The sequence below is a fragment of the Drosophila mojavensis genome, unplaced genomic scaffold (genome assembly GCF_018153725.1).
Source record: "Drosophila mojavensis isolate 15081-1352.22 unplaced genomic scaffold, ASM1815372v1 contig_80, whole genome shotgun sequence".
NCBI lineage: Eukaryota > Metazoa > Arthropoda > Insecta > Diptera > Drosophilidae > Drosophila > Drosophila mojavensis.
Window position 1 is genome coordinate 976628 of NW_025318906.1, and position 25399 is coordinate 1002026.

General features: G+C 39.3%; 4 protein-coding genes across 26 annotated transcripts in view; 2 read left to right on the plus strand and 2 right to left on the minus strand.

The window, feature by feature from the left end:
* Positions 1–4582, plus strand: part of LOC6578319 (alpha-protein kinase 1) — a 48730-nt gene extending 44148 nt beyond the window's left edge. For 9 of the 23 annotated variants that reach the window (XM_032730485.2, XM_032730498.2, XM_032730503.2 and 6 more), the window contains 6 exons: positions 78–332; positions 900–1245; positions 1624–2388; positions 3266–3417; positions 3748–3916; positions 4096–4244. In XM_032730485.2, the coding sequence (XP_032586376.1) occupies positions 78–332; positions 900–1245; positions 1624–2388; positions 3266–3417; positions 3748–3915 (1686 nt within the window). In that variant the 3' untranslated portion in view covers position 3916; positions 4096–4244. Of the gene's footprint in view, positions 1–77; positions 333–899; positions 1246–1623; positions 2389–3265; positions 3418–3747; positions 3917–4095 lie in introns of all 23 variants that reach the window. The other 14 variants (XM_032730499.2, XM_032730512.2, XM_032730510.2 and 11 more) reach the window with 8 other exon arrangements.
* Positions 4583–5761: 1179 nt separating this feature from the next.
* Positions 5762–7145, minus strand: LOC6578320 (putative deoxyribonuclease TATDN1). The gene is made up of 4 exons (XM_002004197.4): positions 7039–7145; positions 6807–6986; positions 6144–6750; positions 5762–6085 (listed from the first exon to the last, which is right to left on the minus strand). The coding sequence occupies exons 1-4, from the start codon at positions 7079–7081 to the stop codon at positions 5980–5982; spliced, it is 936 nt and encodes a 311-aa protein (XP_002004233.2). The 5' UTR covers positions 7082–7145; the 3' UTR covers positions 5762–5979.
* Positions 7146–8357: 1212 nt separating this feature from the next.
* LOC6578321 (GTP-binding protein Di-Ras2) overlaps positions 8358–25399 on the minus strand; it is a 48622-nt gene continuing 31580 nt past the window's right edge. The window contains exons 5-7 of the mRNA XM_002004198.4: positions 18877–19070; positions 11334–11445; positions 8358–10973 (exon numbers count right to left, since the gene is read on the minus strand). Coding sequence (XP_002004234.1) covers positions 10898–10973; positions 11334–11445; positions 18877–19070 — 382 coding nt within the window. The 3' untranslated portion in view covers positions 8358–10897. The remainder of the gene's footprint in view (positions 10974–11333; positions 11446–18876; positions 19071–25399) is intronic.
* On the plus strand, positions 22352–23008 carry LOC122757677. Its single transcript, XM_044010637.1, has 3 exons — positions 22352–22530; positions 22593–22686; positions 22785–23008. Exons 1-3 carry the CDS (start codon positions 22352–22354, stop codon positions 22995–22997), a joined length of 486 nt encoding a protein of 161 aa, XP_043866572.1. The 3' UTR covers positions 22998–23008.

Here is a 25399-nt window from a genome sequence, read left to right on the forward strand (position 1 = left end):
TTCAATTCATACACTACCAACACCGACACCAACACCGACATAACACCAACAAAATATTGCCTGTTTATACACCTTAGTCCATGCACAAGCCCTTGCCTAGCCTAGAAGCCGATTACGAGGCTTATTATAATAGCTATATGGAGTTGCATGCTTATGCTCAAGCCACAACGACAAATTACACACAGCAACAACATCAGCAGCAGCAGCAACATCATCGCTTTATTCAACAGCAGCAACAGCAACATCCTCAGGTGCATCAGCAACATCAACATCATCAACAACAATTGCCACCAACGCCGCCTCCTTATCAGGCGCCGCCTCAGCTAGATGCCGTAAGTGCTAAGTACAGTGTTGGCCACGCCCACTAAACAACTAAACAAAGAGGAGGCAACGCTGCTCATCGTCTACTAAAAAGTTTTAATTTAGTTTTTAAGCATAACTAAAAACCTAGCTTAGTTTAACATGCATACTAGACATATAACATAGATATAAATAAACCTGTGCCCACTTATAACGCGTAACGTGATCACTCACTCGTTTTACAGTAAAAGCTCTTTAGAGTGAACCAGCTAATCCCACTTGTATCTTGCAATTGCTTGATTTGATTTATAAAATAAAATCCCTTTAAGCTCACTTTCACATTAGAAGCTCAACTTGATCCTCTATCATGTACAGTGAAATCATCTAGATCATCATCATCTCCTCTATGCCTTAAGCTTTTTCCTAATGCATTCCCTTGAGACTTTTTTCCTCTGCCTTCAGCTGTGACTCCTAGAGGCACTCTAGAGCTTTTGCTGTTTGTCATTTTGGCTTAATTATTAATTTATTGTTTACTTTTTTCATTTCTTCTTCTTCACACATGCACACACATATATACACACATATATATATATATGCAGTCATATCGCACCACATCGCCCTGTGCTGCTGGCGCTGGCAGCAGCATCTATGCACAGCCGAAAATTGTGAGCAACATGTCCAGCTTTCGCAGCAGCAGCCCCAGTCCCAACGGCCACGCCCACGCGCTGCCACCGACTCAGCCGAAGGCCAATCCGAATCTAATTGCACAGCTCAATGCACGACTCAACAGTAAGCAACAACAGCAGCAGCAGCAACAGCAACAACACCAACAGCAACATGTTGCTGAGGGCATTTATGGCAATGCAATGGGCAGCGAATCCATTTACATGCGCAGCGGATTGTCCATGCAACAGCAGCAACAGCAACAGCAGCAACAATATGACGGTAAATTTGAACATAAGCTAGCACAGCAGCAACATAGAATTTATGCAGCATCATCATCATCATCGTCGTCGACAGTCGTAGCAGCAGCAGCTGTCGGCAACAGTGCAGCAGCAGCTGCTGTTGCAACTGTTTTAACAGCATCCACATCTAGCAACTCTTTCAATGCTTTGCCACACTTTCCGCTCTCTTCATCCACATCATCGTTGCTCTCTAAAGTCAGTTCATTTTCAAATTCATCACCAACATCATCGCCAACAACAACAGCAGCCGCCGCCGCCGCCGCAGCAGCAGCTACCAACAGCAACATGTCTCACTATCAGCCGCCTCAAGCGCCTGCAGCAAGCAACAATTATACAAATTCGTTTATCAAAAATACAGCAGCTGCGCAAACAGCAAACATGCGACAACAGCAGCAACATCAGCATCAACAGCAGCTGCAACAGCAGCAGCAACATTATACTTGCCCGCCGCCGCTAGAGGATCCCCCACCGCCGCCCATTTACTCGGCAACGATGCCAAAGAAAATGGCACGCGCCAATGCTGCACACGGCAGCAACGGCAACAATAACAGTGGCAGCAACATGTCCAACCACATGATGACCGCGACGCTGCCCAAAAATATGCTGCAACAGCAGCGTTTACAGCAGCAGCAGCAGCAGCAACGTTTGCAGCAACAGCAACAACAACAATATCAACAGCCTTCAGGCCTTGCCATGGGCAATGGTCATGCTAATCAACGTGCACCCATGCCGCTGCCACAGCAACAGCAACAACAGCAGCAGCAACATCAGCAGCAACAACAACGACAACCACCTTTGCCATCGCGTCATTCCAGCGTGCAGCAAAAGATATTTGTATCAACGAATCCATTTATACAGACCACAGCTGTCAAGCTGCACTCGACGCCGCCCGCCGCCTCGCCCACCTGCGGCTCACCTGTGGCGCTGGCCAGCATTTATGGCACCACAGCGCGTGGCGGCAGCAGCAGCAGCGCACAGCAGCAGCAGCAACTGCAGCAACAACAACAGCAGCAGCAATATTATCGCGAAGTTGCTGGCGGCAATAGCAATGGAGGCGCTGTTTACTATGCGGCTCACAACAATAGCCACGCCCATACGCACGCCCATGTGCCACATCATTCAAGTGAGCTGCGCGTTTGATTTTTGACTTTGACTTTGATTTGGTTTTGATTGCCGCGCTGTTAATTTGTTGTTCCTTTTTATTTTGTCGTTAATTTCTTTTGCTAATTTGAATTGAGTTGAATTGCATTGAATTTCTAATGCGTCGCCAAATTGCATGTTGCTTTTGTTGTATTTTGTTCAGTTTGAGTTGTGATTCATATGAAAAATGATATTAAGGGAAGGAATATTGAACCGATCAACCTGGAAGCGCACAAGGAGAACACTGAATATATACAATATATCACAACTTTCTCATCTCATTGCCTTCAAATCTGATCTGAATTTCACATCAACTCACTGCACATTGATTTTGATTAAGAGTTAAATCGAAATATATATTCAACTATATTGGAGGTCTGTTCTCAAGGACGAATGGAGAGAAAGGGCACAAAATAAATTTATACACAGATCCGATTTAAAATGTCAGGCTTTTTGAACAGACCTCGAATAGTTTAAGTAGCTTGCAGTGTTAACTTCTTAAACCTGTACATAATTTACTTTGTCTGTTTCATCTTTTAACTCTCGAGACTCTCGTTCTAACTGCAAGTCTACTATGAACTTCGACTTATCGAAGTTATTATTATTTTTTTTTCATTTCAATATTATCTATATACATATATATTGTTTATCAGCATTATCTGCATTGTTCTTAATTTTATGTTAAACATTTGCTTAAGCTCTCTCATTTGATTCATAAACTTTGTAACGACTCTTAAACGTTTATCAACTCATTCGGTTTTTGCTTCTCTCCTTTTTTTATGTGCGCACCTTTGTGCACCCCGCATCCATCCATCAATCAATCAACACAATCAATCGATCGAACACCATTCGCTGCTTAGACTATGCCACTAGCACCAATATCGAAAAGACTGGCAGCATTCGTGCCAAGACCAAGGCTGAATTTCTCGAGAATCTCAATGCCAAGCTGGCGAAACAGGGAATGTCTGGACGTGCATTTGCAGTGCGAAATCTAATCAATAGCAAGGCCCTGGTAAGTAGAGCATCAATCAGATATCACCTGAGGCATTTGCATCTCGATTTCACTCTATACTCTTATATAGTAATATCATATACTATACCTATTCTCAAACATCTACTGTGACACTATAGAATACTATGACTAATTTAAACAATACTATACCATATACTATGGTAATTTCTTGTATACTATGATAATTAGTAATCTCTACTATATTAATATATACTTGATCCTATACTGCGTACCTATTCTTATTCTATACTATACTATATTATGTACTATCCTCTATTATATCATATACTCTATACTATATGCTGTGATTGTGTTGCGCGACATATTTAGATGTATCAGAATCCGCAAAGTTTGGCGCGCCCCAGTGCCCAGTATCGTAGACCACCCACCTATCCCAACACCAACACCAATACCAACACCTTTATCAACAACACCAACACCAATACCAACTCCAATTTCAACAGCAATATGAACAGCACTTGTGATGAACAGTGTTAAGGTATTCATTTTGTTTTCGTTTCTGTTGCGTTTTGTGTGCCTAACTAAAAGCCCGAGTTGAAATGCGCATTAACTGCATATAGTGTACTATATGTAAATATAATCCAGCTTCGATTAATTAATAGATGTATGTTGTTATAAATCCCTAGCTAATTAGTATTCCCTTTTAATGAATTGCAGCCGGATCCGCGTATATGCCACGAGTCGCTGATGGATCAAATTAAGCGTGGAGCGACCTTGAAACGCAATCAAAAGATCAACGATCGAAGTGCGCCCAAAATACATTAATTTAATGAAAATATATATGTCTATATCTATATATATATAGAATGCAAAAACAACTAATGAGGCCTGCTCGACTGCAGAGTTTTATGGCGAGTTTAGTTTGAAACTAAGAAACGCTCACACTAATTATAAAGTATACAACTAAACACATACACACATACATATATGAATATATATAACTGATAAATATGCGTATTTCACATATATAAATGATATATATGTATCAAAATTGAAACACTACAAGGGAGTCTGTAGTGTTGTTTTTTTTTTTTTCGACTCTAAATTTTGATTTAATTTGGAATTTGTCTTACTTTCCTATACCTAAACATACATATTTGTGTTAAGTAAAATAACAACAAAACTAATTGAAGTGTAAAATGAATAACTTTCTACATGGATTATTTTTTTAACTTAAACTCGAATTTATTGTTAGTTGAATTAATAATATTATTATTTATATATTATAATTATTTAATTCCTTGTTTTGTGTGTATATATTCTATATAATTTAACACTATTTAAATATGACGCCCAATAAATGAAATTGTCGTATCATCATATATACTATATATATTTTTAAAAATGTAATTATTTTTGTTTAGTTATTTTCTAACTCAAGTCAATTTCACGATTCTAAATATTTTAAACGTATATAAAACTTATAGCTAAAGAAGCTATATAACTAAAGATAAGTAAACACATATATAGATAATATATATAGAGTTTTTAAAGTCCCAGCTGACGTAACATTAACGTGGAATCTTATATGCTAGATATATATATGGATTCATATCAATTGAGCATTGAGCTATATGTATTTCTATTGGACTGAATCTTGAATTGTCATTTAAAATGCAACTGAGTAAACTATAAATCTGTCATATACATCTATATGCTATATATCATTTGACTTCATATCAGTTACAAGAAATAGATCTGTAAACAAAATTTTAAAGCACATTTTATAAAGAGAAAATATTTGGGTTTTTAATGCTTATATAGTGAAACAACTTGTTGATAGCATTTACTATATACAATTTGGGAAAGCTCTAATCCACATTATCTGATACTTGAAAATGTTCTATGGCTAGTTAACAGACTTTTTTAAAATATTTACAAAATATTTTGTATATACGCTTTTTAAGGCTTCTAAATAATGTAATCGTCACTATATCGATATATCTATTATATAAATGATCTATCTTAACCAAAAGAGAGGGCAATAACTAAGCTACAAAACTTCACTAGTCTTTAAAATTGGGGCAACATACATATATCTATATATATATACTATATACTATATATTTTTTGGCAAATCATCTCTACTCAATGGACAAATATAAAAGAAGTTAATTAAATAACAATTATTTACAAAAGACGAAAGAATCTAAATGTTAATCTAAATGTGTTTCTGTGTCAGCTAAAAAGAACAGATAATTACAAAAAGTTCATATATATACAATTTGACACGGATCGAGTTGTAATGCGTATTTTTGAATTCATTTGCATTTAGGACATGAGCAACAATAATATAATACAATAAATGTAAAAGCATTAAATGTAAACAATTTAGAAATGGATTTATTTTTGGATATGACAAATATAGAAAACAAATCGACCAGTAAAACCCCAGCGTAGAACAACTGAACGAAATAACTACACGAAGCTCAACATAAGTGACAGTCTTGTATATATAAGCGTATTCTCTATTCATGTGACATAAGTTGTAGCTATCATCGATCAACGTCTACATATGAAATTTTAATTTTACAATATTATTTATTTGGATCTTTTGAAAAACAAATCTAGTGTATTTTGATAGTAGATCTCTGCGAGCTGCTCCTTGGGCTGCTGTTTGATGCTTGCTATGACCTCCAGAACTTGACTAAAATACAGAAAGATAGCTAAGATTAACATAACTTTGATCCACAAAGCATACTCACCTAATCTGACATGGCTCGCTGCGACCATCAATCAAGGCATCTTTAGTCCATTTCTCCTTCTTCTTGACTGTAGGAAATTTGGTGGTCACATGCTGATGGCCCGCATGGGTGGGTCGTATGCCACACCAGGGGCAATCTGTTTCCAGCATAATCCGCTCATTAGGCAGTTGCTGCACTACCTCCAGATTCTCCTTGGTCTTCAAAGAGCAGCCATTCAGTCCAATATACAGACCACCAAAGTCTAACAGACTCTTCGCCTCCTCTAATGTGCCTGTAAAGCTGTGCACAACTCCGCCGCCACAGGCCTCGATCTTGTCACGATTACGCTCGAGAATCTTCATGAAATCCTCGTGAGCATTTCTCATATGCAGAAAGAGTGGCAATTGGAATTCCTCTGCCAAAGTGAGCTGTTTCTCAAAGTACTCCAACTGTGTTTCCTTTTCACAGAAGTGCAGTCGATCATAGTCCAAGCCACATTCACCCACAGCAATTACCTTCTCCGAGTTCGCCTTGATTCGCGAACGTAAATCGTTATAGTATTTCGCCGGATCGGATAGGAATTCGCCGCAGCGAGTGGGATGGGCACCGACGGTTGTGTACAGGCGTTCTGCAGGTAAACAGGGTTATAAATTAGTTTTACACATTCTCTCTTAGTTAACTAACCGTCCTTGGCAGCTAGCTCCAGTGATTCATCCACATCTTTAACGCAGCCAGAAGTTATAATTATCTTTTGTAGTCCATTTTGCCACGCGCGTTCTAATACAATATCCAAGTCCGCTGGATGTTTAGTAGAGCCGCCATAGCAGCCTTGATACATGGAATCCGTTAGATTAGCACCAATATCTGCAAGCAACTCATTAGCTATTTAAATATATTACAATTCCCTTGTATTTACCAATATATTTTAGGGCCATCCTCAAATATGTATTTATACGCATTTAAATGTACTAAAAAATGCCATAAGCCGGTCAGCCACAATCAGCTGCTTGCATCTAGTAGTTCAACAAATTGGCAACAGGGAGCGCTCCAAAGCGCTCATTGAATGTTATTTAATAGTTCCGCTGCGTGCATAACATAATAATGCAGCTAACGGCCGCTAGATGTCGCACCTGTTAGCTATGCGGTTACATAGCAGTCAGCTTCTTTGAATCGTATTTGTATACGTAGCATTGTAGTGCAGCAAACTGTGGATAGATGGCTTGTTGGTCGGTATTTGACTAGTTTGACTAGTACACCAAAATACTGCTAGATGGCTAAAGTGCTGCTCCTGACGGTTATTATTTAAAATTTAGTTCTTAAAAGCGCCGCTCTGAACGTTTTCAATATGTTTTGGCAAGTAAGAGTGCCCTAATTTCTAAGAATTTCAACCAATTTTACCATTAAATCTGCTAAACTGCAAAATCAATGCCACAGAAAATTGCATTTGAAATTGTGCATAATTTCGACTAATTGGGTCGCAGGCAAAGCTGTTTATTGTATGGCAGCACAGCACACAAACAAATCAGGTCTATATTATAAGTGTATATGCATACATGGAGATACAGCGTGCGTGCCTGGCGTCACATCTGCCAATTTCGCATGCCATGTGCCCATGCTCGTGTATGGCAAATAAATCACAGCTTTTGGCACTCGCGCTTAGCTACCCATTTTGGGTATTCAAAGTTCAATTGATTTTAATGCAGTGGCATTTACAATTTACAATTTACATTTACATTTACATTTACAGTGCGTTCCCCATTTAACTGTAAATGCAATTTATTATTTGAATAAAATTCCATTAGCTGCCTTTAATGGATATTGCGGTCGGCAATAGGACGAAGCGTTGGCAGCGTGGAGACTAATTTAATTGATTTAGAGTCAGCAATTGATGCGAGGGCAAATTTCCAACTAAACATAATGCAAAGGTAATTTATAATGTGATGCAGCCAGCCGTTATTAATATACCATATTGCGGGTCGAAGCCTACAATGTCAGCCCTGCTGTGGCCGCTTGCTTTTAATGACAACTAATGCACATCACTAAATTTAATTGAAATTCAAACATAATTAGTCGAATATGCGATAATTGGCCATAACTGCAGTTGATAGCCAGCTTGACTTGCCTCGAAAAGCAAAGGTCTTGGCTAACTCTTCAACTGTACATGCGTGTAAGTAGAGTATATTGGATTTTCGCATTGACTGCAAAAGTCATCGGAGAATTTAAAAGACATTTCAGTTCTGTAGTTAAATGGACACATTTAGTAAGTTCTTTTATTTGGTTTCTGTTGATATTTGAAAAATTAATTACATTTCATTTGTAGAGAAGATATTAATGAATAAATCGTTTTTGATGTTATTGAGTTTTCTTCTTCTAGTTTTTGATTTTGTTTTTCATTATGAACAATTTGAATTACGTACACAATTATATATGTATATACATACCTATGTATACTTTTAAACGTATTTTTAAATTTTTGATTTCAGTTTATGTTTTTTTTAACAAAATCTATGGCTTGATTTATATTCTGATATATAAACTTTTTCAACCGACAAAGAAACAATTACTATATATCTATATATATAGTCGTATAACTCTCAAATGCTGCTCGCCTTTAGTTGTGTTCCCCGTTTGCCTGATATATAGCTTAGATTAGATTAGTTAGTTAATCGCCTCCTCCGACTTTAACTACATTTAACTACATTTAGTAACAATTTGTGTAAACAATTTGCTTATCTTCTAGACATGCCTTAAGCCTAAGAATATAATTTAACTTGGACGTCAAACCAATCCATACATACATACCTATACACATATATATAGAGATTCCTATACGTATGTATATATTGTATATATGTTTTTGTTTTTTAATATTTCATCACAATTCACTTTGCATCTGCCTCTGGTTGATTTTTCACTTGTGCAACTTTTTAACAAAGAAAATTTTAATTTTTTATTAAATTTAAAACAAAATATATTAGATTAATTATTAGTTTCAAATTTGACTTAGTTAACAGCTAATGCTCTGTTAATTAATACATACAAAATTCTCCCCTCTGTTTGATTGGCTCTTAATTTATTCTTCTTTATTATTATTTTTTTAATTAATTTTTTTTTTTTTTTTTTTTGGCAATTATCGTGCACCCTGTATTATCCTTGAATAGAATTTTATTTATGTTTTATTTCTGTATGCTCGTTCACAGTTTGTCCTCTGCTCTGATTTGACTTGCTCAATATGGGACTTAAGATTCATCAATTTCTTCCATAGTTTCAATTCTGAAATTCCTCTATAATAAATTTTTGTATTGGAATTGATGTATCAATCGAACTTAGCTGTGAAAGAGTATTTCGCAGTCGGCTACGCCTGACAGCAATGTGTTTACTGTTTATACATTTTTTATATATTTTATTTTAATTTTATTTAAGTTTTGTTTTTCGTTCTTAACATAAAAATCTCGAGTTAAATCGCATTATACAATGCGCTGCATATTTATATATACGACTCGCTCACACACACAAACACACTCACTTACACACTCTTTCACATACACACACAAAGCTCGAAACGTTAATTAGCAGCGCGTTTTGCATAGTAGAGGGAAAAATACTTGGGGAAATCGAGCAAACAGTTTTCCTTTTGCTTTCAAAAACAAGGTCAGATTTTTGCTTTTTGAGCATTAAACAAATCCTACGAGATTTGGAATATATTTCTATATATATACATACACTATACGTATATATAGTATATTTGTATGTATTTAAAATACACAGATTTGTAGCCAAAAACAATTAGTTTAAACATTTGAATACATTGTATTTGAATTGTTGCTAAACCACACCTACTTAAGCTAACTTAAGACTAGAACAATTTCAAATATATATGTATCATATATATACTCTACGTATCATTCTCTTCTATATCAAAGGAACTCTCTATAATTGTCGCATAACCTTTACAAAATACCAAACGATTTTTCTAGCTAAATTGTTGATAAATCATAAAAATAAATTTTTGTCTACGCTTTCTTCCATTAGTTTAACAAAATATAACTAATTTTGGTTAGGCTCACCTATAATAAATTGCAGAGCAAACGAAGGTTTTAAATACCCTTTACTCTTGTCTACTCTTTTCTAGAGGATAATGGGGAGTCTTGATAAAGCTCTTTCTTATCAGTTGTTGGTATGATGGACTCTGTGTACGCTTTCTAGCTTCAGTTATAGTAATACCCTCTCCAGTCTAGTTCTAGTAATTCTCTATACCCTTTCCTGTGGCATACATTCAAATCGAGCTATATACACTTCATTATGGCATTCTATTATGATCCTATGCCATATTTTGGTAACCAACTTCTGCATATCCATTTTCTCTGACACTTTGAGCTGTCAATTGTTATTACTTTCTCTCTCCTTCCCTCTCACCCTCTCTCTCTCTCTCTCTCCCTCTCTCCCGCTCTCTCTCTCTCTCAATAAGTTGGATGTAAAAAATGATTTGAAATAAAAGTGGTCCCCTTTAAATAACGAGCATAAAAAATATTGATAAGATTTCAAATGGAATTCATAAAACTTGAAGAGGTTTACTTCTTGGACCGCCTTACTAAAAGTGTAGTATAGTATAGACTACGAGATACTCTTAGCAAATGCAACTGAATTGCGCTTGAGCAACTTTTTGGTTTTGTCTTTAAAGTATTTGCAGTTAATCAAGAACTGGATAACGTACACATAGATTCAAATTTAACATTTATTATCATAATTATTATGAATATTTATTTTGTATTCATTTACTGCAAATTACAGTCGTCGGATGCGTTGTTGATTTGCTGTTTGGTCTTGCGTGAAGCACGGCGTATGAGCGATCTAATATAAATATATAGAATAATTAGAGAGAAATTAGAGTGTTACTAAATAATGGCAAAATTAATCATTAAACTCGATTTTAGTACAGTAATGGGTATCTAAGGTATCTACGGAAATAGATTTAATAAAAACGATTTATTTTAGACATAATTGTGAATCATTGCAGCTGCCAATTGCATACACTTGGAGAAAATATGTGCTACTAAATGCAAGTCTCAAATGCCATAGCTTTTTCCGATATACCAAGAAATGGAGTAAGATCTAAATCTAACTCTAAGTCAGTTAGAGTTCAAGATTCTCTAGTTCTTTTTCGAGCTACTCTCTAGTTGCTATACTTTTTCTCCCAGTGTTTTTACGCACCTGGAACGTGGCTTTAGCTTAGCCTCCGCACTGGTGCTGGCCACATCGACGGCATCCACAAGGCTCGACTTCTTATCTCCGCTGACCGAGGGGCTGTTCATGCGGTTCTTGTCTGTAAAGGAGACAATATATATGGATGTAAATAAATATATATATACATACATATATGGATAGGCTGTATATCTGTGTATCAATTATAAATAAGCATGCGTGTGCCACACGGGCGTTGCACGTGCAACCGAATAAATGCGAAAATCCAATTTTCAGTTGGCTCTCGACCATTTTTGTGGCCCTCTGCCCAATTGTGGAGCAGCAGCAGTTGCGAGCTGCGAGTTGCTGTGGCAATTGCAAGTTGCAACAATGCCAAGCCCCACGCATTGACCTCATTCGCCTGGCCAACTTCGCCCACCTTTCGCGCGGCTTTGTGCCGCTCTGTTGCATGCAACATAATTAACTTATGAGTACCGCCATCAAAGCACTGCCGCAGCTGAAATCATGGAAATTGATAATTGTCTGCAACTGAAGCTCGATATGTGCTCAGCCTCGACGTCGCGACGTTGCCTGCGCAAAGCATAACTCAAATCAGCTGCAATCACGTGATACCAAAGCCGGAGCCAAAGCTAATGAATGAGAGAGCACTCCGCCTCAAATACCCTATGCTAATGATTCAGTTGAAGAGGAGTCTGTGGTGGACTGGTACACTCTACTTGATTTAGATGTTCCATTCAACTAGGTATAAGAAGTAGGCGTCTCCTAGCAGTGCCTTAGCAATAATAATGATTCTTAAGAAGACATTTGGTATGGCAGCTATATGATATAGGGGTTGAATTCAAGCAATGTGCTTCTCCATATAAACTGCCTATAACAATCAGATGTTTCTATGAAAAGTTTTGTAGATCATCATGTATATAGAATTAATTAAATATGTGTATATACATATACATATATTACAATTTCTGTATTTTTTTATATTTTATCTACAATCTTATTATATTCTCTACCCCTAACTGCACTAGCTCTTCCAAGTTGTCTGCGTGCTTCTCTAGTGCGTATATACCCCTTATTATTCGGAACACTTAAAGAGGAACCTTTTCAAGTTTGCAGCTCGCACAGAAATTCTTGGAAAAATGTAAGTCCCAAGAGGGCTCACATCAATGATTTGATTAGCCGTTGCGCATATTGATTAACTGATTTTGATGGATTTAAAGCGTTGCTGAAATCTGAAGCTTAATGATGATTTATGTGCTAGAAAAACTGCTGGAAAATTTCAAATTGCAAATTGCAAATGTGAAATTAAACAGTTTAAAGAAGATGAAGGAGGAAAAGAAGGAGAAGAAGAAGAGGTTTTTGGCCCCAGTGAAAATCTTTGAAGAGACTAAATTTAGTTAATGCGTCTCAAAGGGTGCTAGAGCCAGACCCCAAGGGAATCCTTCAAAATAAAATATGCATGAGTATGCCCCAGTGTGTCCGCGTATGTGTGTGTGTGTGAGTGACTGTATGTGTGTGTGTGCGTAGTGTCAAATGCAAACAAAATGGCGGCTGTCGCCATTGTTGTCGGCGACACAAAAAAGCGCGAAAATCGAGCCGCCTGCTGTGCACCAAATACTCTCCATATACATGTGTGTGTGAGTGTGCGTGAGTGTGTGCATGAATGCGTGTGTGTGTGTGGGTATTTGTTTGCTGTCCTTTTGGCTTATTACACTGTGGCCATACCACAAATGCACAGCTGTAAGCCCCATTCGCGCAATTTGCCACGGCATGGAGCATCGCGAATTGTCAGGCACTCGCATCCATTCGCATCTGCATAGATGGAATATGCGCGCATATTTTGGGCAGCAGTATCAAGTTCCACATTTCAGTGCCGCTCTACAAATATGCGCTATACATACATATACATACATATATAATTCTGATTCGCTGACTCTGTAGCATTCCGCTTGTGTGGCTGCCTCTATTTTGGGCATGCGACAAACAGAAAGGCAAATAACATTTTTATTTGCACCAGCGGGACGAAAGGGTTGCTCGATTGGCGCGTTGCATAAAGCTGATTGACTGACTGATTGACTGATGGATGTAACAGTTCGAGCTGGCAGAATTTCCCGCTTTAGCTCTAACTAAACTATGTTGATGAGTGTCTAACAGGTGTATAAATAAAACTGACTTTATATATGGATTATATATGGATTGATTGATTGATTGATGGGTAACAGTTGAAGTTATTACCCCTACAAACCGATAAATTGTTGATCGAAATGCTAGTTAAGCACAGTAGCTAGGCAGTTAGAATATAAAATTGATTGACTGATTGATTGTTTGACTGGCCTTGAATGTATGATTATGTGATACCAGAACAATGATTGATTGATTTACTGAATAATAATCTTACTAAAATCTGCTAATGTTACATTTAGAAATGATTGATTGACTGATTAACGAGGGAACTGATTGAGGACTGACTGAGTGATTGGTGATCAATGTGCAGCTTGAGCCGTTTGGGGTTGTAAAGCGCTACAAATGATAATTTAGCTGGAAAATTACTTCGCAATGACGAAATATAATATGTAGGAAGAATTTTCACAACTTATATTGCTGTAGCTGGAAGCTGACTTAGAAATTTCATTGAAAATTCCGCTCACAATTTATGAAAATGCCAGCATTCCAAGTATTGTAAGTCTTCTCCCTCTTTTCATTTTCCCTTATATAGGAAAGGGTATTCCAGCTGCGTCTATTCGTTCATATTAACAACAAGCAGCGGCAAACGTGTTGCACAGATTTTGCTGTTGTTGTTGTTGTTGTTAAATTAGATTTGGCCTAGGCGAGTAACAAATGCGAGCTTCAACTGGCATGTGGCGTGTGGCATGTGGCATACGGCATGTGGCATGTGGCATACGGCATGCGGCATGCTGCGTTCTAAAGGCGCATTTGTAAAAGTTTCAATTGAGTTACGGTTACAGTCGGCTGCTTGCAAATAAAACTGCTTGCGGTTCGCTTCGCTGCGCTCCGCACCACCAGCCCCACCAGAGCAACCGCGAAGCCACATTACATTTGCCGCCTATGCCTATTGCTGTGTGTGTGTGTGTGCGTGCTTGTGGCGGCAGCTTTTGGGGGCGTGGCAGACGTGGGTGCGCCTTTTCCTTGGGCTAGACAAATCAGGTGCAGCTCAGCCAGACGCTCGGCCTACGCGCGCTCGCCCATTTTTTATGCCCCATCACCACCCCCCCCCCACACACACACACACACACTACATACACATGGGCACGTGCTTAGGCTATTGAGCTGTCGCACACACACACACACATACTTTCTCTCTCTCTCTCTCTCTCTCTTACGCACACCTTCAAGCTAAATACGAACGATTTACGTTTTTGTTTTGCTTTTTGCATATGCCACATTGTGTGCGTGGCTTTTTAAGGCAATTACATGTTATACCACAGGCAGTCGGTGTGAAACGGGCATATTAGTTACTTGGATTATCTATGGCTACAGTACCTATAGTTACTTCGAGCTTAGATTATCGCTGTGCATGCCACAGCCTAGGGCAGTCTTAGATATACTCTACGCAGCTGAGGTGAAACGGGTATATGCTCGCGCAATTTGTAAAGGTAATTACATGTTATGCGCTGTTCACAGTTGAGGTGAAGCGGGCATATTGGTTAGTGTAGTACCTATAGAGACATTTCATTTCTATTATTTATGCAGAGGCCCTAATCTAGTCAATTTTTAAAGGTTATTATATATTGTGCCTTACACATTGAATATGGGATGGGTATATTGATTTTGCGGAACATGCAGTCTCTTTGGAAACGTCGAGCTTTGCCCAAGTATGCAATATTCCTTATTAGTGTTCGTAGTCTGGTTGAAACGGGCATATTGGTTTTGTTTATACACACTTAAGTTTACATATGTACTTAGCTACAGAGTGGAGTATTAGTAGTAGTACACTACTTATTATAATCTACATTCTAATAGTTCTGTTCGTGCTTCAATGTGAAGAAGATTTAAGGAGATTTATTTATGAAGCAACACATCATCTTGTGTTATCGATAATAATCCATGTTTGATTTTTGATAGTTCTTTTTATATACAAATATTTATAGCTATACAGCGTATGGAGCTGTCGTGCATACCCGGCCTCAGGTTTTCCGATGTGTTGCTCTAAATTTCTTTTGCGTCGCTGTCTTGGCCTCAATTCGCGTGATTAACTGCTCAGACTAGGACTAGATTTGCTTTACCTTTAGATTTCTGAACGAGGAGTGGGAGAGTGCGAGTGAGACAGAGATAGAGCGAGAGGGAGGGTGAGAGGCAGGCCAAAATATGTTTAGTGCCATCGATGCAAACGTTTCTTTTGTGAATTGAGCTGTCGCTAGTGTTGGTCGCTATTTGACATTTGACCTTCACTATTCACATACACACCCCCACCCACCCACACACACACCCACGCACTCTCATACATTGTTTGTTGTGCTGTCAACGACAGTTCTCCTTGTCTGCTTGGACAATACAAAATAATTTACAAATTTTGTGGCTCCCATTTAATATGCAAGCGAGTGAATGTGTGTGTGTGTGTGCAAGGCAAATACAATTTGTGTAACAGCTCACACACACACGCGTTTACAAATAGACACACATGCGTAGGTACACAAATTAAAGCTCTAAATTGCATTTAATTTCGGAATTCATTTGTGGCTGGGAGCCAACTTTGCACTTGATTCAAATGACTTTTGCGTTGGGTCGTTGGGGCTAAATAACTAAAAATTTTATCAAATGCCGCCAGCAGACAATTAAATTAATGTCGAACAGTAGCTGAAAGGGACAGTTGTTGTTGTTGTTGTTATTGTTGGTGACGGTGGGCGTGGCTGTGCCAACACGGAAATTATATTCATTATTTCGAGAGCAGGCAACAGCGCGTGGCCAACATTAATTAACTGTTTATTTATATTGGTAACAAGCAGCGCAGAGCAGCGAGAAGAAGCAAAGAGAGAGAGAGAGCCAAAAATATGGAAAACTTCTTGACAAGGAGAAAGAGAAAAGATAGGTAGAGAGAGAGAGGGGGAGAGAGAGCGGGAGCTAGAGTGATAGCTGAGAGGCAGTTTTCATTTTTTTGTTGCATGGGCTAATGTGTCTGGTCAATGGAAATTAAATACTTTGGCGTCTAATTAGCAGGTAAAGGTATTTGCATAATTAATACGAGCTCAGGCTCAACTTTTGAGCTGCACTGTTTTTTTTTTTTTTTTTTTTTTTAAGATGAGTTGATTAATTGGCTCAAAAAGTTTCAGACTTCAATGGTAGCTGGGCATTGTTCAAGGGAAACCATGTGGCGAAGAGGAAACTCTTAAAAGTAATAAAATAATATATAAAGGATATAGGATATACAGTATGTATATATAAATATATTATTTAACCTAGCACACTAACAGCGAAGGCTTACAGAATTTCTAAATTTGTTCACTTTTCATATCGAATTATTATAAATTTATAGGGTATATTAGTTTAGCAAAATTGTATATGACAGGCAGAGGGAGGAGTGGTAGAGCCCATTAAGTATATATCTATTATTAATTGAGACGAGCCATGTTTGTATCAGTCTGTCCATACGATCGCTCAACTGTCCATCTGTCCTTGCATAAAACATCTAAAGAATGAAAATTTTAAATGTGTATTCCTGAATACCCAACACAGCCTATCGATTTTTCGATAACTTAACCCATTTTCTGCTTAACGAAACTCGATAGTTTGCCTTGCAGGGTGTCTACTAGTCGGGCACTCCCAACGTAACGTTCATACTTCTTATTATTTGCCGCAGACCTCAGTTTCTTCAGTCTATTGCCTGCCCGCACGATATATATAAATAATTGACTAACAAGGGGTTTGTCCTGCCGTTAGGACTCGTTGTCCTGTCATCCTTTTCCATTCATTTTTTGTATTCGTTGCGCAGTTGTATTTCACGTTCGTCTTTTTATGTGCTTTGGCAAAATTTTAACAATTAATTTGGGTCAAACACAGACGCAGGCGAAGCAATGTTAATTACACTCAATTAGCCAAATTGTCGACAATTTGTCAATGCGGCGTCTACACTGCGCGAAAACTCGAGACCCTGGCTAATTAGCTGTTGATTTCTGAGGCCACCAAGTCAGTTGTAGCAGGTGTTCGTCAAATGCCAACCGGCTCTGCTTAGGCAATCGGAAGAGCAGGAGTGCTAGAAATGGGTCTAACGGGTGATACAGTGGGTTCACTAAGTTGAGCTACGGACACTTTCTGTGTAATTTACGTTTGATTCTTGATATTTGAAGTGGCCAATTTGCTGTGGCTCTTATAGCCTTTGAGCCTCCTCTGCAGTTTGCTGCCTTTTGAGTACCATAGCCATATTTGCTCTATATATTCTCAACCCTCAGAACTAAATTCGTACTACTCGCACTTCAAGTCTTCAGGTTATGCTCTAAACTTTTCATTACATTTAAACACGATTATCCTTTTTATACCCTGAGTCCATTGAAAATGGATAATCATTCTAGCAAACTTTTTTGTTATTCGATATTTTGCTCGTATAGTGGGAAAAAAGTAAATAAATTTCCAATTATTGGGCAACTATAATACGTAATTGAAATTTCTCGAGCTATTCTTAAAGCACTCGAAATTGATACTAATCCATATTATGGGAATACAATATCTATATAGATAGTACATGTATGCAATTACATATATATAAACCATAATAAACTCTATTTGTAAATTTCAGCTGATTTAAGATTATTATGCAGAGTGCAGGTTCGATACGTAAATTATAATTATATAGATTAAAGCCCAAATATTCATATATATATACATACATATGCGTATATATTTATATGTGAACATGCTGCCGCTGTTATTATTAATGAGCTTATGCCTTAAATCGTTTTATGTGCATGCTCGTTCATGATTGAAAAAGAGTCTATTCGGCTGTCTGTATACAGGCTAAGCTAATGCAGTTAGAGACTCGCTCTTTGGTATCCCCTGCCTAGAAAGCCACGCCCACAAATTGGGAAACACCATATGTGGTGCAATAGAAGCACCCTCATAGGGACCTGACCTTTAGGCGAGTATTAGGCAGTCGATAACTTTTTATTTTGCTGGGCATTTTTTTTCAGCTGGTATTATTTTCAATTATTGGCCAAGGTAATCGGCAGATCGTATTTTAATTTCGCTTGCGGGCAATCGCTTTAAGGCTTTAATTGTTGGCCAGCTTAACGAAAGGCAGAGAGCGGGAATGTTTTGGCCAGAGCTGCAGCGCGTTGGCCATCGAAATGGCAAATTGATATTTGCTGCTGCTGGCCGACAAAGGCGAGGCATTCTGTCAACTTGAAATTATTTCCGCTTGGCAGTTACCGGCTGCCAAAAGTTGCAGCAGTTTCCACGTTTTCCCCCTCCCCCTCCCATTTTCGGCTGCAGCAAAACAATTTCCACAATTTTGTTTCGTGTTTTCTGTGAAATTCATAAATTCTTTTCGCTCTCTCTCTCTCTCTCTCTCTCTTTGCTTCTGTTTTTGTTTTTTTGTTCTACTCACTGCGACTGGACGAGGCGCTGACGTAGGCCGAGGAGCGCCGCTTGAAGCCGCTTGGCGCTGCCTCGCAGCTGGAGCCGCCCGGGCCGCCGCTGCTGCCGCTGCTGGCTGGCAGGAAGCGGGAGAGGGAGAGCAGCGTCTTGAACAGCTCCGTCACGTTGGTGTCCTCCTTCGCCGAGCACTCGAGCACCTTAGCCCTGCAACAAAAAATGGAAACGAACGTTTAAACTCACTCCTCTGACCAAAGTTTCGGGCGGCTTGCATAGATTTCTTAAACGTCACGTATACGCAGCGTATACGTAATGTGGGTGCATCAGCACGATGTGGTGACCACATTTACATGACTGGGCTAAAAAGAGTCACAATGCTCGCTCCGAGTTGAGCTTAAGCTACAAGGGAAATGTTATTCGACAGATGGATACCCTGTAATGAGAGGCGATGAATGACAACTGCAGCACGGCAAAGTCATTCAACTTATGATTACAGGGCAATGGAATTTCATTTATGGCAAATGAACGACATACCCAACTTGCAGTGGCGCAACTACAGGGTATCGACAGCAAACAGCAGACAGCAGTGCAACAATAATGTTCAATCCACCACATGCTTCGGGCAGACACACGCGTTCACATCACTTTCAACAAAGCTGGCAGCGTTTACGGATAAAGCACGCGACGACAGCTGCAAAATGGGCACTGGCGGGAAATTCGGCGGGAAAAGAAAGACTGCCAACGGCAAACGGAAAGCGGCGAACGGCAAACGGCGCTTAAATGGCTAAATTAGTCGTATCACGAATTTAGCCAGCGCTGTGTGGACAGAAGCTAGGCGAGCTGCTCAATTGCAGGGAGAAGCTGTCAACAGCAGCCAAAGCCGACAACAGAGAGAGAGAGAGAGTGGGAGTGAGGGAGAGACAGAGGGAGAGGCAGACAAACATAGCTGAGGTGGCTGGGATTTTCTTGTGCGACTCTTTAGTGAATTGAAGCAATTTTGTTTACACCTTAAGCCCCAATGAACAAGGGGTATGGAGGGGTATATACATTTTATGAAAATGTATGTAACATAAGTAGGAGGTGTAAGCATTTACTCCTCTGTGTAGGGCAAGGAAACTATAGAGTATGTTGCATGATTGCCGAGAACTTCTACTAGGAATATTAATTGTGTTTTTATTTTGCTAATAGCTAAGATGTGACTGAACTGAGCTAATGATTTATGTGTAACTTTTATAATTATAAAAGTTAAATTTCAAGATGAGCTGGCTAAAAAATAAACAAACATGTCTGCTAGCTGGCTTGCTCTGGTAATTGGAATGACTGTCGGGAAATTCGAATAGAGATTTCCTCAATAGTAGCCGAGTCCTCATCATGCCCTACTACTCCCCTCTCTGCAGCTTCTGCCCTGGGCACTCGCTGAATGAATTGTTAAGGCAGCAACAGTAAATCAAACCGAGTTTACTTTAATGAATTGTGCAAGTTTCACATGTGGCGAGGTGGAAAAACGTTTTTATTTTCTGTTGTGTTTTTTTCGCTCTTGGTTTCTTTGGGGAAAATAATCTACTTATGCAATTGCAAATGCTGCGGGAGGAGAGATAAATGCGCGCGTGTGTGGCAGGTGAGTGCGCTTAACCGCAGACAGACACGCAGCAGCAAATTGCAACGCTGCAGCCGTCATGCAACATGCAACATGCCCTTCATCACGCCAAAGAGCCACGAACAGACAGGGGGAGAGAGAGAGGGAGAGAGAGATAGAGAGAGCCGCAGAGACTTCAACTGAACGGAACAAAAAACGAACGAAATAAAAAACAACAAAAAAATGTTGGCAGTTGACGTGCAAATTTGTGATGCGCACTGGCAGCAAGGTCGAAAAACCAACCAGCAACCATGGCAACAGCAACAAAAGCAGCAGCAGTAGCACCTGCGTAGGTTGCAGCAGGTAGAGCAACAGTAGCAAGGACAGTAACAGTAACAGGAACAGGAGCAACAAAAGCAGCAGCAGAAGCAACGGCAGCTGCAACAGCAGCAATACTTAGAATTGGAATAGTTAGGAGAAGCAACAGTAGTAACAGCAGCAACAGTTGCAGCTGTAGCAAGCGGCAGTAGCAACACTAGCTGCAACAGTCGCAACAGCAACAATAGACGTAAGAACAACAACAGCAACAACATCTGCAGCAGCAACAGAAGTAGTCAACACAATGATAGCAACGTAGCAACAGCAGCAGCAGCAGCAACAGCAACGTAGCAACAGCAGCAACAGCAGCAGCAGCAGCAACAACAACAGCAATAACTGCATTAAGAGTAGCAACAAAATCAGCAAAGGCAAAAAGTTCAAGGTGCGTTACAGCTGCTCCATCAATCTGCTTAAATGTTTAAGCCAACTGAAAGCCTTGTATGTATTTGCATATTTATGTATGTGTAAATCTGCACTGAAAGAAATGCGACATGCCCAAGTAAAAGTAAACAAGTTATTTGTACGCCAGTTCAGTTTTGATGAGCTTAAGAATTGATGCAAGGAATGATCTGAGTGGGGTTAGGTATATCTTCCACTCTAGCATTCCGATGTCTACAACATGATGGATGGGGATGAGCATATCTCCTACTCGGCTACTCCAATGCTAACAGCTGCTCCAGCTTGTTCAGTAATTATATCAATCTAACTGAAAGCTGAGCCCCAAATGAAACGTATTTTAATTATATGTTTCAAATAAATTTGTGTTTAATTTAATTAAATTGAATATGCATGTCGCAAGGCAAACAGCGAAATGCCATTAGAGGCTATCCTGCTGACCTGGGAGGAGTCCTCTGCTGGCAGAGCGCATCAATTTCGACAGTAGTCGACACTATTTAAAAGCCGTATGAACTATGCCAGGACATGCAGTGCATCATGACAAGCCAACGCAAGGACATCAATAGGCAGGATGCAGAGATGTAAATGGACTTGAAGTTAGCTGTGCTGGCGGACCACGACCAAGAGCAGGAGCAGCAGCAGCAGCAGGAGCAGGCTGAGGCGATCGATTGGTGGATGGAGGTGTGCAAGGAATCGGCCATACACGGCATGCCGTATCTGGCGCGCAAGGACCTTCACTTTCTGGAGCGCATCTTCTGGGTGGCCATGATCATCGCAACCGCCTACAGTGGAATCAGCAGCTGCCTCACCCAGTGGCAGCGGTACAGGGATAGTCCGGTCATATACGAATACGAGTATCTGTTTGCGCTGCGCTCCTTTCCCTTCGTGGGGATCACGTTCTGCTCGCATTACAACGAGCTGCCAGCCAATATATTAAGCAAACTGATTGAGGAGTGAGTATGCCTTGGCCTAGGCCCAAAGAGGGAGTACGGAAATAATATTGCAGCTGACCGACAGCACCTGGAGCAGCGAGGACTCCGACTCCAACGAGATCGAAGTGTCGGCAGAGAAGCTGCAATACTATGTCAAATTCCTGCATGTGTTGAATGCGCTGCAGTACGACAATTTGCACACACTGATGCCCTATGAGAACGACACGAGCATGCAGAAGTTGCCGCTGGTCGCGATGCTCTTCGAGCTGTTGCCGCCGCGACTCAGGCGCCGACCCAAGCTGGTGAACAGCCTGACTGAAATGGGTCTCTGTCGGACGTCGAGTCAGCGGGCGAACTTCGGATTTCCATTTGACAAACAGCTTAAGTGGGTGATATCTAATATGTACTATATATTGTTTATTCTCTGTTATCTGTTATCTATACTAGCCAAAACTACACAGATCCCATTCGTATATGCAACTACTTCCATGATTGTAACATGTTCGTCAAGGCCGTACTGCCCGATCTACGGATGAAACTGGTAAGTGGCCGATTCCATTGAGCTCGAAATTCTCTCTAGCTCGCACACTCCTTACTCCTGGAACTCTTTTATCTGTGTGCATGTTTGTACATGTCTAGTTTATCCACGATGTGAATGAGTTCTTGATGCCGCACGATCGTCGCACTTTGAGCATCGAGTTGGGGGACAAGGATATTCAGGGCTTCAGGGTGATGCTCAACTCCCTCTCAGCCGAGGACAGCGTGCGCAATGTGCCTGTCGCCTATCGCCGCTGTCGCTACACCGACGAGAACAATCTGAAGTACTATAGTGTGGGTGCAAGGGCAACTTGAGCTGTGCATAAAATTGACTGAGCCATTGCAGGTGTATTATCCCAGCCTGTGTCGCATGGAGTGCCGCATCGATCGAGCCCTGGCCCTCTGCAACTGCAAGCCCTTCTTCTATGTGGCAGGGCCGAAGCACAGCATTTGCACTGTGAGGCAAATGGTGTGCCTGGCGCGCAAGAAGTGGCTGGAGCAGCCCTGCGATTGCATGCCCCTCTGCAAGGAGATCAGCTTTTCCATCTCCGAAACTCTCAAGAATGACGAGGTAGGCCTTTCATCTGTCCGCATCTGCCACATTTACTCGATCTCCAAGTAGGCCAGCCTTTTTGGCGTAAATCGCAGCTATACCGTGATCCAGACTCTGCCCAAGATGGGCATCAAGCGTCGCGTTATCTTCAGCACGGATCAGCTGGTCATGTCGATCGGAGGTGCCATAGGCCTGTTTCTGGGCGCCAGCTTCGTGAGCATATATGGGCTGAGCTACGTACTCATGTACTATCTGGTGGTCAAGTACAAATATCGACCGAACAGAATAGATCAAACACCGAACTGAAGCTGCTGCTAAATCTCTCTACTGAGCCAAGGGTAAGTCAAATTGATATTGATTTGGTATGACGAAATACAGTATATAGATATATTCTTGATCAGGATCAACACTAGTTTTAACCTGCTTTGAATTTCAACTCCATTCATGTTAATCAACTTTGCATGTCTCAGAATGAAAATATATGATCTAAGATTTTAATCTATGAATAATAAACACTCAAATATTAATCAAAAATATAAACTAAATTATTAAAATATATATTATACAACGTATGTTTATATATGCATATATCTTACTTATAAAATTCTCGTTATATTTTATTATTATTATATATATTTATTTCATATTATTTATGTTTCTAAAAAATGTATGCTTTAATATCCATAATAAAATATTTAAAAGTATATATTGCGATTTGAGTAAAATAAAAATAAATCTTCGTTTAGTGATCTATTAATAAATGCATTTCAAACTTTTTTAATATTGTCCCCAAAGTATATGAATATTTATTGTTTCGCTATTTCCCAACTTAAGACTTTACGTTCGTTTCTCTTAAATCAATCTTAGTTTGTAGTTAGCCTCTTTAAAATTGAAATACACGCCCATTTTCGTTGAGTGTATTTCGCGTGCGTGTCCTCTGTATGCTCTACATACATATTTATATATATATTTATTTATATGTGTTGATATTACTTTTTAAATAAGTTTACACACGCTTGCTTAAACCGCCTGCTGTCATGCCACACTACGCCACGTCCCCCTCCCCCCCTCCTACAGCGAATTATGGCAAGTGCGGCCAACGCATTGCTCAGAAACAGGAAACAAATTCACCCGCCTCACCTGTCCCACGTGCCCCGCAGCCCAAAGCGTCTGTAAGTGATTTTTATGGACGTGCAGTTTATTAAGGACACAATCATGGCTATATACGTATATGTGAGTGTGTGAGTGAGCATGCGAGAGCGGAAGAGTGGCAAAGTTTATTTTAACAGCAAAGTTCGGCGTACAATGCAAAAAAAGAAAGAATAAAATAATATTCTCGCAAATGAGCTAATGGAAATCCGATGAGGTCAGAAAACTGGGCACTACGAAGCCCATATACCCGATTACAATTCCAAGAAGAGCTCATGTTTATTTAATTATGATAGGAATCACATACATGCAATTTCAGATGATATGTAAGTCAGGCTAACGAATCTTAAGTTTGTATAAAATGTGCAGCATGGAATATTTGAAAGAAATCTGTTATTACTGAACTCTTTTCGTTCCATAAAGCTGCTAGAGTAAACAATAATTAGGATTAGATATAAGTTCTCTTGATACTTTAGTTTATCAGTTTACGCAGTTGAGACAGCTATTGCATTAAACTTGTCAATACTCTATTTGCAAGAAAGCTAGCTTATACTTAACTCAAAATCTTATAATCTTCGATGGAGGTTTTTCTTAGTACTATAATTACTACTAAAATACTACTACTCTTTCTACTACTTATTACCATTAATAATAAACATTATTACTCATACCTCTAATACCAATACTACTACTATATCTACTACTATTACTACTACTATTTCTACTACTATTTTTACTACTGCTAATAATAAATAGTACTACTCATTCTTCTATTATCATTACTACTACTACTCATACTATTAATATCGTTACTACTACTCATTCTTCTATTATCATTACTACTACTACTCATACTATTAATATCGTTACTACTACTCATACTTGCATTACCAGTACTACTACTGCTACAACTGCTACTCATACCTCTATTACCATTACTAGTACTATATCTACTACTATTAATACTACTATTTTTACTACCATTTCTACTACTATTTTTACTACTGCTAATAAT

What these genes read in the sequence shown, in the direction of transcription:
- LOC6578320 (XM_002004197.4), bottom strand. Translation starts at nt 7,081, where the DNA reads ATGCGTATAAATACATATTTGAGGATGGCCCTAAAATATATTG. An exon ending in GATGGCCCTAAAATATATTG is followed by an intron (nt 6,987 to 7,038) that starts GTAAATACAAGG and finishes AGTTGCTTGCAG; the next exon opens with ATATTGGTGCTAATCTAACG. An exon ending in GGAGCTAGCTGCCAAGGACG is followed by an intron (nt 6,751 to 6,806) that starts GTTAGTTAACTA and finishes GTTTACCTGCAG; the next exon opens with AACGCCTGTACACAACCGTC.
- LOC122757677 (XM_044010637.1), top strand. Translation starts at nt 22,352, where the DNA reads ATGCCCTATGAGAACGACACGAGCATGCAGAAGTTGCCGCTGGTCGCG. An exon ending in CCATTTGACAAACAGCTTAA is followed by an intron (nt 22,531 to 22,592) that starts GTGGGTGATATC and finishes TATCTATACTAG; the next exon opens with CCAAAACTACACAGATCCCA. An exon ending in CCGATCTACGGATGAAACTG is followed by an intron (nt 22,687 to 22,784) that starts GTAAGTGGCCGA and finishes GTACATGTCTAG; the next exon opens with TTTATCCACGATGTGAATGA.